General features: G+C 39.7%; 1 protein-coding gene across 6 annotated transcripts in view; it reads left to right on the forward strand.

Moving 5' to 3' along the window:
- The window catches only part of dlc1 (DLC1 Rho GTPase activating protein), a 528943-nt gene that overhangs the window by 486824 nt on the left and 29736 nt on the right, over positions 1 to 12383 (forward strand). For 5 of the 6 annotated variants that reach the window (XM_063043062.1, XM_063043063.1, XM_063043061.1 and 2 more), the window contains 2 exons: positions 7214 to 7285; positions 11074 to 11155. In XM_063043062.1, the coding sequence (XP_062899132.1) occupies positions 7214 to 7285; positions 11074 to 11155 (154 nt within the window). Of the gene's footprint in view, positions 1 to 7213; positions 7286 to 11073; positions 11156 to 12383 lie in introns of those variants that run through there. The other variant, XM_063043066.1, reaches the window with a different exon arrangement.

Consider the following 12383-nt stretch of genomic DNA (forward strand, 5'->3'; position numbering starts at 1 on the left):
GAGTCCTAGCGTAATATAACATGGAAATAAGCACTTTGATCCACTCATCTGTGCCGACTAGCCCTATGTTTAGAGCTCTATGCTCTAAACCTTACATATTCCATGTACTTATCCAAATGCTGACAAATCTGTTGGAATTCTTTGAGGAAATTAGAGGCAGGACAGCAAAGGAGAGTCAGTGGATGTTGTTTACTTGGATTTTCAGAAGGCCTTTGACAAGGTGCCGCACATGGGGCTGGTAAACAAGATAAGAGCCCATGGTATTACAGGAAAGATACCAGCGTGGATAGAAGATTGTTTGACTGGTAGGAGGCAAAGAGTGGTCTTTACTGGTTGGCTGCCAGTAACGAGTGGAGATTATTGTCAGTACCGCTTCTTTTTACATTATATGTCAGCGATTTGGATGGTGGTACTGATGATTTTATGGCCAAGTTTATGGACAATACAAAGTAGGTGAAGAGGCAGGTAGTGTTGAGGAAACAGAGTCTACAAAAGGATTTTGACAGATTATGAGAATGGGCAAAGAAGTGGCAGATGGAATACAGTGTAGGGAAGTATATGATCATGCACTTTGGTAGAAGGAATAAAGGTGTGGACTGTTTTCTAATGAGGAACAAATTCAGAAATCAGAGGTGCAAGGGGAAAGAGAAGATCACTGGCTATCCGCTACTGACATTAAAAGACCTGTTCATCATAGAGTGAGGAAAAGAGCTGAAAGAAATTACCATTGACTCCACCCACCCCAGCAGTCACCTATTCACCAAATTGCCATCATAGAGACACGAGTCTATCACCCACCAGGACTACCTGTCATCTCCAGAGCTTCTTTTCTGCAGCTTCTCAACAAAACTCACTCTGGTGTAGTACCCTCACTGTCCCTGCACAACATTCATTAAATGGTCTTTCCTGCTTTTCTTGTTCTGTTGATAATTATTGATTCTGTTCAAATGTTCACAATTATTTCAGTTTTATTATTGATGTTTGCGCATGTGACTGTTCTGCTGATTGTTTATTGCTCACGGTGGTTTACACTGTTTTCTTGTAAATTGTTGTTTCTTTTTGTAATGTCTGTTATGATATTGTCCTGTCTTTTATGCACAATCAACTCTGTTCACATACTAGCAGTAAAATGATTCTGATTCTGAAATAATTAAGCAATAAATATTGAGAACATTTCTTGAAAGTGAGTCCATAGTTTGTAGGATCAGTTCAGTGTTGGGGTGAGTGAAGTTATCCACTCTAGTTCAAGAGCTTGGTTGTTGAGGAGTAATAGATGTCCCTGAACTTGGTGGTGTAGGACTTGAGGCTCTTCAGCAGTGAGAAGGAAGCATGGTCTGGATGGTGGGGGTCCTTGATGATAGATGCTGCTTTCCTGTGACAACACTCCATGTAAATATGCTCAATGATGGGCTGGTCTTTATCCGCTACTTTTTGTAGTTTTTCCTATTCAAGGACATTGATGTTCCCATACCAGTTCGTGATACAACCAGTCAGGATACTCGCCACCACAAATCTGTAGAATTTTGTCAATGTTTCAGATAACATGCCAAATTTGCGCAAGTTGCTAAGAAAGTAGAGGTGCCACCAAGCCATCTTTGTAATGGCAGTTACATGCTGGGTGCTTGTAACTGCCTCAGCACAGATCCTCTGAAACTATAACACCAACTTAGAGTTGCTGGCTCTCTCTGCTTCTGATCCCCTGATGAGGACTGGCTTATGGACCTCTGGTTTCCTCATCCTGCTGTCAGTAAGCAGCTGTGTGGATTTGCTGACATGAAGTAAAGGGTTGTGTGGCAACATTTTGTTACTCAGGTTTATGATGAGAAATAGAATCAGAATCAGGTTTATCATCACTGACTGATATATCCTGAATGAGAGCTGAGCCTTGTTGTAACATGCACATGTTCTAGCAGTGATCAGCAGACAGAATACCGGTAGCTTTCTCAAAGTCAAAGTCTGTCCCAAGCCTTTGTAGCCCATCAAGCTGGTGCTAATGCGTGAAGCGACTGAGAGTACGAGACTCCCCCCACCCCCCGGGTCTCTCGTGAGATTAACCCCCCAGCATTTGCTGGTATCCATTTTCAGCTGGGTGGACTGGAGCCATGTGTGGTTAAGTGCCTTGCTGAAAGACACAACACACTGCCCTGGCCGAGACTCGAACCCACGACCTTCAGATCAGGAGCCCAACGCCCTAACCACTTGGCCACGCACCACACAATAGTGGCAATGGCAGAGGTTATATTTCTGATATGTCAGATTATTGACTCAGTGTTATTCAGGATGAAGTGCAGAATGTTCTGGTTTCACTTTATCCAATTGTGGTTTTGGAGCATACAACAATGGCTTTAAAGTAATTATGAGGTTCACAGGGAAATATTTTGATGAAACAGATTCAAAAATCTTGAACATGAGCTAGTAGCTGGCAATTTGACATTTACCAACAATGGACAATCCAGTTTGAATTTGTACAAGTGACTATAGTCAAACTCAAGGTTTCACAGACCATCATTGTACATCCCTAGATATCTACTCTGTGTTCTGCAGTTTTGGTGGAAAGTCGTCGAGCATTGCATTTTAAATAAGATTTCACTAGTTACTGTAATTTCAATCATTTAGTTTCGATGGTAGATGATAATGCTCTCTGTTTTAGATACCAGCTCTGATAATGTTGATTGTCACAGATGTTCCAGTTGATGTCACACCTATGTTGCATTCTCCTTGAGATAAGAAGATATTCCTGTCACTTTGAGCAGTCGCGGAAACCCGACAACAGCAGTTGACTTTGACTTGATTTCAGGCCATTTGCTTGGCATTTTGTTGTTACTCTGCAGTTCCGTATTTATGTTAATGACACCATTACAGCTGAGAAATTTTCTATCCTCCCTCCAAACAAAAGCTGACCTTGTTAATTGGAGCAATTAAATGTTAGCATGCTACTGCTAAGATGTTTCAGCAGAACCTTGGTTCTGTGTTTATTATCTGGAATGAGGAGCAAGGAGTGGGTGAGGATTCGTCGCAAAACTCTGAAGTGCAAAATATCACTTTCTCCAGAGCAACCGACCAAAGTGATTTATTTATGAGCACTTATTCATTTCTGGCTTAATTTCCTGTCTGTGGTTTAGTTTGCAACACCTTGTCTTTGAGCAAGAAAGTTGTGAATTCATGCTGTAGCCAGGTACTTGAATTCAAAAATTCAGGGTGACTCCTTAATGCAAAACCAAGAGGCTGCTGTACCCTCTGAGGTGTTGTCAATCAGATGGTGAGGTCTTTCCCTCATACATTTTGTACATCTCATTTATTACAGTAGATTCTGATTAATTGGGCCATCAGTTACTCTGGGCAGCTATTAAAAGAACAAAATTTAATCAAGAAAATAGCTGAGCTTCTGTTCATTTATTTATGACACTATGCCAATTGGGACAGGAGACTAGTGCTGAACAGTTTCTAACTAGTGTCAGTCATGTGCACTTGTGTGACCATTAGACACTACACCGTACTTAGATTAAACAGTTTATAAATAGTGTCAATTTCATCTATTTGGGCTGACAGTTGCCCGTTCAAAAAGTAGTGATCTTTGATCATTTTATTTTTTTATTTTGACTTTAAAACATTTCAGAATTTCAATCAAAAGAACATGGCTGCGTACACTTGATGAATTCCCCCATTGATAATGATTAGGAACTAATACGCAGTTTTACAGTACTGTAGTAATATAGTATTGGCAGTATTCTAATTTGTTCTGTTTTTCATTTAAATGCATAATTTGTTACTCAATTAAATGGTAGTTTGTCTTGTTTATGCCTTTTTAACTATTTATATGAAACTTCAGCTAATTGGGCCAGCTGCTTAGTTGTGCCTAAATGTACTGGCCCTGGTGTGTCCCAATTAATCAGAATCTACGGTATTTGGAAAATCAGCTGAAAAATCCCAATATTTATTTCTCAGAATATCCCTGAAACAGATCATGTATTGATTAATGCAGTTTGCCATGCCTAAACTAATTCCTTTAGTTCCAACAGTGAATGCACATCATTGGCTAGAAAGTGCCTTGGGATGCCCTAACATCATGAAAGGGCCTACATTAGTGCAGTTTTCTTCTTCTCTTTCTTTCATTATTCTTGAACCTGAGGTTTGTGTCTTTCAAGTCCATTTACATTATAATTTCATCCCATGAGCATTAACAGTACAGAAGCTCCACAACATGAAGCCGTGCCTGTTTGTGAATTTTGTGGGAGTGTTGGAAGGAGTAAAGTCTCTATCAGACATTACAGAGATTGGCCCTGCTCTTGTAATGTCAGAGGTCTCCAGTAACCCCATCTTTTAGCTCTAATGTAGGATTAGCAGTGGTGTAATCCCCAAATGATGAAGTGACCTGAGATGGGGAAGGCTTTTGTTGGTGCTCACGTTGATGTTGAGAAATGAGTTTATTAAAAGGTCCATGATGGTTCCTGTTAAGCTTTTTTTCCAAGGGAGGTGAATGAGGTAGTTTTTCCCCAGGATCTGACTTATGTGCACTTAATCATATCTTGGTTAATTTTTTTAAAATAATAACTAAAATACTCCAACTATGTCACAAGAATTCATAAATGATTGTAAAAAAAAATATTTTTCATACTTATGCCCCTTTGATAGTAATATTCTCCATTTTTGAGAAAGTTAATCTGTTAGTCAGTATCTCATTCCCTTTTTTCGCAAAGGACTGACTTGGCAACATCACAAATGAAAAGTAAAAATGTTGCAATTGCTCAACCATTTGACAAGTACCATTATCTCTAGAGCAGTGCTTTGATGCAGGTAAGCTCTGTGAAGCAGGAGATAAGGTTGAAGTAGGTGGCAAAATGGTCCACTTACCTTTGTCTAACAAAGTTCAGCATTTTGCTTCTCTGGGAGGCCAAAATGTCGTCAAGGCTGCTTAAAAGCCAGGAATTCATATATACTTACCACCTGTAATCTTGATTTGACAATGTGTGAAAGTGAGCTACTGTCATTTATTTGGCAACATAGTGCAAATCGTCTTCAATCCATTGCAGACAACTTGCTCATTTCTACTTTGCACAGTGAAGCTGTTGCATTCTTCAGTGAAGGATTAACTACTGGAAATTTACCTTCAAAGTGTAAACTTTATGTTGCTTTGTATGTAATTATTATTCACACTAACTAAGTTGATAGCAAGTAAACCTGAAGTGTTTTGTTGTACAGCAATGGCTGAGGAAGGGAGAGAGTACTCAGGCTAACACAAAAAATGAAGTAACAAAACAACTTCCAGTTTCCCTTCAATTCCTTGGTCAGTTTACCCTTCAAAATTGTTATGCAGAACTTGCTAGAGAGTGGTATGACTAAATTTGAACATTAACAACTTTTATTATTTCAAAAAAGTTGAAATAATATGAACAGTTCTGCAATTGTATTATTATCACATCATTCGTTAGTGTAGGAATGCTGAGTATTTCAAATTGTAAGTGTGGTATGGGTAACATACTGGGGATAAAGAATATATTAAAATAATTCCCAATACAGCAAATCAGTGGTGCCTCAATGTGTTGATTCCCAGTGGACTTAAAACTGGAACAGTATTGTGCTGCTTATTAGACATTCCATTGCAAGGAGGCTAGCGCTGCCAAGGGATTGTGTAAGGGATTAGTGATTAAGTCGTAACGTGCTGACCATCAGTGCTGGTTACTGCTTTGACAAGGAGGCTTCTGTAATCTGTGAAGGAACCATTGGGGTTTCATTTATGAATAGATTACAAATCTCCAATCATGATACTGTAATAGTATGTAATAGCAGTAATTAATTTATCACCTTTGGAGCACATACAACAATCATTTACTTTGTCTGTGTCAAACAATTTTGCTCAGCAAGGTGGTAAATTTAAGATGCCTGTTCAATTTCTGTATGCTAGTTTAAGTCTACAAGAGACAGGTGCTGACTGAAATTTCTTTTATAATGTCCCAAATAGCACCATAGTGCAATAAGGGCATTTTTATATGCACCTTATTGAGTACTTGCGTTGTACCTGTCATTACCAATATAGAAGGGGGAAAATCCTGTGTAGAGTTTATCATATTGCGAGAACCTCCCTACAAATACAGAGCAGTCACTGTTAAGTGGATGGACATTACAATCAGTTTTTCTCACAGCAAGATCTCAACTGCATCAATTGAATGAATAACCCAAGTATACAGAAAACCAAGTAAAGTTGTGTTGATTTTAAAATATTTGCTTTGTGTCTACTTGTTTGTGTAGTCAGGGACTTAGTTTTGCAACATATTTGAAAGGCTTCTTCAATACTACGTTAAAGTGTCAGTTTAGGTTATCCATTCAAATTTATGGTCAAGTTAAATCACAACTATTGGACTGAGGCTCAACAATGTTACTGAAGGAGGCAAAACTGAAATTCAGTGTAAATAAGCATGTTCAGAGCAAGCCACTGTCCGAAGCAGATTAACTTCATTTTGATGGAAGTTCTCAGCCCAAAGCATCGACTGTTTATTCCCTTCCATATACGCTGCCTGACTTGCTGAGTTCCTCCAGAATTTTTTGTGTGTTGCTCAGGATTTCCAGCATCTGCAGAATCTCTTGTGTTCTTAACTTAATTCTAGAATTTGATCACCAATATTGCAAACCGAATACCTCTAGGCATTTTCTTTTGCCTTTCTACTTCCAAAGAAAGCGGGCAATCATTGTTAATTTTGCCTTCAGTCAGATACTCAAGAATTGATAGGGCTGAATTAATACTGTTTATAATGAAATACACATATTGCATATTGAGTTTTTCAACATAAAAGCCCTCCAGTCCTGCCATAAATTGATTTGAAACTTGTGTTCCCTGTTTACAACTCTGTTTATAATCATTATGCTCCTCATTTATCTAACTCCCAACGCCTTCCAAAATCAACTCACTGCTCCAAACCTGGCATCTTATATCTCTCTAATTTAACTGTATCAATTTTGATAGCCATATCTTCAAATCCTCAGGCCTTAAATCCCAGCAGTCTTTCCATAACCTGCTCCTCCTCTCTCTCTCTCCTTTAAAATTTTCCTTAAAGATTTAATGTTAATGACCTTTGATTGTATTCTTGATGCAAATGTTTTACATTAAAAATGTGTTGTGAAATTATTTGACATTTTACTAAAATATAAATGCAAGTTGTTATTGGTAATAAATACTAATGGACTAAACATGAGACCTTGAATTTGTTTTTCCTTTTAGAGAGCGAGGCCAAGGAGGCCTGTGATTGGTTACGGGCAGCAGGTTTCCCACAATATGCACAGCTGTACGAAGGTGAGGCAAAGTTATTGAAGCTAACGTACACTGTTGGATTAAACTACCATAGGAAAGAATTCCTTTTGAGTCATGTGGTAACTTCTAAATTTATGCCTTAAAGATACAAAGTATCTCATGTTACAATAAACATGGATCTTTCATTATAATTCATGCCATATCAAAACTATCCCTCCATGTTGATAGCAATTACTTTGTTCCCTGGGGAAAGCTTTAAAGTTCAGAGTACGTTTTTTAAAGATTGCCTCGAATGTTATTTAATACCAGATGTTCAAAGTCGTAAAGATAGATTTTTAATCATGACTTCAATAAAGCCTTGTGCTTGTAAAGTATATTTTTGAACAACCAAAGGAAAGATGGACTTAAGCAAAGATTAGGTGGGACACTTATGATAATTTTTTATTACTGAATTTTAATTCTTGAAAGATACATCGGAAGATATTTATGCATTTTATTAAGCAATATATTTTTGTATTCCTGTCTTTACTATCGCACAAGAAGCAATTTAATTCCATTTTTCACGTAACACACTACAAAGTTCTATTCCCTCACTACATGCAAAGGAGGTCTGGTAAGGTGGGGGGTTAACATATAGAATAAACACAACAAATCCTGACAATACTCAATTGTTCAGGCAGCATCTGTGCTTCTTAATAAGGGTCATAAACCTGAAACGTTACCTGTTCATTGACTCTGCCTGATCCACCTACTGCTTCCATATTTTCTGCCTTTTTTTCAGGTTTCCAGCATCCGCAGATTTTGATACTTATAGTGGGCTGCCTTTCACCATACAGCTAAGCTTTCTCATTTCCCTAGCTGGCAGTGTTGCTATATGCAGTCTTCTTCTCCTTTGCATGTTGCTTGAGTGCACCCACTGGCATGAACTCCTGGATCTTGGAATGCGCTTATTGGTGACATAGAGTCACAAGAGTGTCCTCTGCTAAATGACCAGATATATCACAGGGCCTCACCTACCACCCCACTAACCTCCGCGTTCAGTACATAACTCTCTGTAACTTCGGCCATCTCCAATGGGATCCCACCACCAAACACATCTTTCCCTTCCCCCACTTTCTGCTTTCCACAGGGATCACTCCCTACGTGACTCCCTTACCCATTTGTCCCTCCTCACTGATCTCCCTCCTGGCACATCCTTGCAAGCAGAACAAGTGCCATATCTGCCCTCCCTCACTACCATTCAGGGCCCCAAACAGTCCTTCCAGGTGAGGCAACACTTCATCTGTGAGTCTGTTGGGGTCATCTGCTGCTTCCAGTGCTCCCGGTGTGGCCCAATGTATATCAGTGAGACCCAACATAGATTGGGAGACCACTTCACTGAGCATCTCTGCTCCATCCACCAGAAAAAGTGGGATTTCCAGGTGGACACCCATTTCAATTCTACTTCCCATGTCAGCCAATGGCCTCCTCTACTGTCATGATGACGCCACGCTCAAGTTGGAGGAACAGCACCTTATATTCCATCTGGGTAGCCTCCAACTTAAAGGCATGAACATCGATTTGTCAAATTTCTGGTAATTGTCCAACATCTCCCTCTGGTGCTCTTCTCCCCTTTTTTCCATGGTCTTCGACCCTCTCCTAACAGATTCCCCCTTCTCCGGCCCTTTATCTCTTTCATCAATCAACTTTCCAGCTCTTTACTTCACCCCTCCCCTTCTCCCAGTTTCACCTCTCACCTGTAGCCTTGTGCTTCTTCCTCCCCTCCCCCACCTTCTTACTCTGACTTCTCATCTTATTTTTTCTCCAGTCCTGATGAAGGGTCTCAGCCAGAAATATCGACGATTTACTCTTTTCCATAGATGCCGCCTAGTCTGCTGAGTTCCTCCAGCAGTTTGTGTGTGTTGCTTGGTTTTCCAGCATCCGCAGGTTTTCTCTTCCTTGAACCACAGGGCCTCTTCCAGCACTAGATACAGTAAGCTCCCTGGCAAATCTTCCATGCGAGCCCTGTGTTACCAAGGGACAAAGACCACTCCATAGCTTTAACCTGAGATTATCACAACAGAAATCTTGGTGACCTTCTTCATCCCTGCTGCACTTTCAAGCACATCTTTCTATAGATCTGAGGCCACAACTGTCATGCAAGGGTGATGGAAGGAGGTTCTTCCCTACCATCTGTTGCACAATTCCAGCAGAAGAATGCTTTGTCAAATGGTGTCAACGATTTGGTCAGGAAAATGTCCAACCTGGTCTACTCTCTGCTGTCTTAGAACTCCAAGCACATATTTGAGCTGGCCATTTCCCTCTGGCTTGGTCAGTGAAGGGATTTTTCTTCCAGAACTTCACAACTGGAAGAAGTAAGGATGGGCAGTGTGACTTTCCAGGAATCTTGTCAGTTAGGATGCAATGTAGATGTATAGTTTCCCAACTTGTGATCAGACACTTGGCTTTAGAAAAAATAAAGTCAATTATGTGTTTTGGTGAGGATGAGGAGAAAATTTTCATACACGTTTTCAATTGGGGAATTAAGAAATTATTGATTGATTATGTGAAGGAAGCCTATTTGTTTACAGGTGGTATAAAGAATTCCTCTGCTGGTGGCTAGAGAAACAAGACAACTACAGAAATTGCAGGCACCAGTAAATTCCTGTGGTTATCGTTACTCAGGGGATTGTCCAAGGAAGCTTTCTTCATGCACATATGAAGCAAACATCTGAATGATTCTGAAAGATAATGCACTCATTATAAAAAAAATAGTTAGGTTAGTTTTGGTGGTTTAAAATATTCCACTTTGCAAAAATCCTTATTTTTGTTAATCTTGCATGTTCTTGCTCAGTCTGTTGTTAGAGTTCAGTCTTTCTATCGAAGTACTGAACTTTGAAGCAATCTCACATGACCAAAAAAAGGTCCCATAATAAGAATAAGCAAGAAAATACCACTGCGATTTATTGTGCATTTAACAAGCACTGCTTCTCACACCACACTGGGACAATAGCATGCAACATTGGAGTGCTGGTTTGATCAACAGTATATGATAGAATTTCATTCATGCTACTGCACAAGCAGACTGATGTTGAATTCAAAATTCACCCAGATAATCTGTGAAACTGAATCCAATATATCTGGTAACTGTGGTCTGGCATTTCAGTGAAATTGTCATGAAACAGAAGGGCCAGAAATGCTAAAGAATTGTAAGCTTAAGTCTAAAGCATGTTTGTATCAATGGATAACTTTAACAAAATTGCTTCCTTAAACTCTGCATCTTGCCTTATCTCTCAGTTAATTCCTTACCTTTAAGTCGTTTTTAGTTGAATCTTCACTTAAATGCCTCATTGGTAGAGCTCACTGTAGGATAGCAGTTAGTGTAACGCTAATACAGCACCAGTGATCGTTGTTCAGGGTTCAATTCCCACCACTGCCTGCAAAGAGTTTGTACGTTCTCCCCATGACCGCGTGGCTTTCCTCCGGGTGCTCTGGTTTCCTCCCAAATTCCAAAGACATAAAATTATAGTTAGTGCATTGTGGACATGATTTTTTGGTGCAGGAGTGTGGCAATACTTGTGGGCTGCCCAGACCAATCTCCACTGGCTTGATTTGACACAAACAACCACTTCTCTGTATGTTTCGCTATACGTGGCAAATAAAGCTAATCTGATCTCATAATCATTGAAATGAAGATATTCTGTTCAAGTTTTATAGGAAGGTAGTGTAAAGTTGTTTTTTCCATTTTGTAGAATTCAGAAAAAAAGGCAATTTTGTTTCATTAAAGAAACCTGAGTCTGATTGGCTTGAACTATTCTGTAATGCAAGTATCTGTCTTGACTGCACCACAGATTTGCTGTTTCCTATTGATATTTCTTCAGTGAAGAGGGACCACGATTTCCTGGATCGAGATGCAATTGAATCTCTTTGCAGGTAGGCATCCATCCCATCCATTCCACCAGTCTGGTGTGCAACAGGCTGCTTCCTGATAACTGAAATCTAACATTTAATCTCTACCACAGCACCTTTCCCTCCCTCCCCCCGCCTCTCAACGACTCCATTCTGCTTTATATCAGCTAATGTTGATACTTACGCTATTCTCTTCATCTCTAGCCAGAACTAAAAGGATTGTTGATCTCTGGTGATTGTATGGAACCATTAACTGAGAGCAGTAGCAGCAGATGTTACTAGAGCCATTCTATAGTAAGAAACACAAGATATGGCTAAAGGCCGATCAGTTTATTAACCTTTCCCAAGTTATAGGGGCAAAATGGTGTCTCTCCAGGATTCTGTGGTGAAACCTAAATAACTAATGTCTGTGATAGGAGATTTTTATCAAAAATGTGGCTACTACTTACGCTCATACTCTCGTGTCTCCAATCAGATATTGGTGAGATCCTTTTGTTTTAATGTTGAAGTGCAGCAGAAACGTTGAGTTTTTCTCTTGATTTAATGGTTCTGTCAAAAGATTAGCCAGACAGATCACAAAGATGAAACACTTGGATACATTGTAACATTTTCTAAGAGAAAATGATGCCGTTGATAAGGGAATAACTCAATGTGTATTGTTGCTTACCTGACTCTAAGGAGAACTTGCCACATTGGAACAGCACCGTCTGTTTGTTTACCTTACAAGCTGCCGCCTCCATCACTACAGCTACTTACTTGGCTTATCTGTTGCAGCTGTCAGGAGGCTTGTACAGACGTCAGTGCTCGACAAAATGATTATCAAAGGCATTCTTTTTCGGCAGATTGTTCATACTTTTATTCCCCACATCAAAGCAACCAGGCCTCCAAGGGAGTGTGATTGCTCAGAACAAGGAGACTTTCAGCACAAGTCAGCAAAGAGGAATTATTTCTAGTTTTTACTGCGTAAAAAATGAACATAAAATGCTTAAATTTTCACAGTGGCAAGGAGCATTTGATACTCTGCTCCTCACCTGAAATAGGAACTCATCTAAAAAAAGAGTAACGTGGCTACAAATCATATATGGAAGCCGACAGAATGCAATTGGAGCCACTTGAAAGTGAGATGATCTACAACAGGCCTGTACATCTGGATGCAGTTAGTTTCTAATTCATTCACTTCGAAAACTTGAAAGGGCTTGGGGATGTGGTACAATGGAAAGGGAGCCTTGTGCAAGAACAGTACAAAGATATG

Source organism: Mobula hypostoma, chromosome 3 (genome assembly GCF_963921235.1).
Source record: "Mobula hypostoma chromosome 3, sMobHyp1.1, whole genome shotgun sequence".
NCBI classification, from domain to species: domain Eukaryota; kingdom Metazoa; phylum Chordata; class Chondrichthyes; order Myliobatiformes; family Myliobatidae; genus Mobula; species Mobula hypostoma.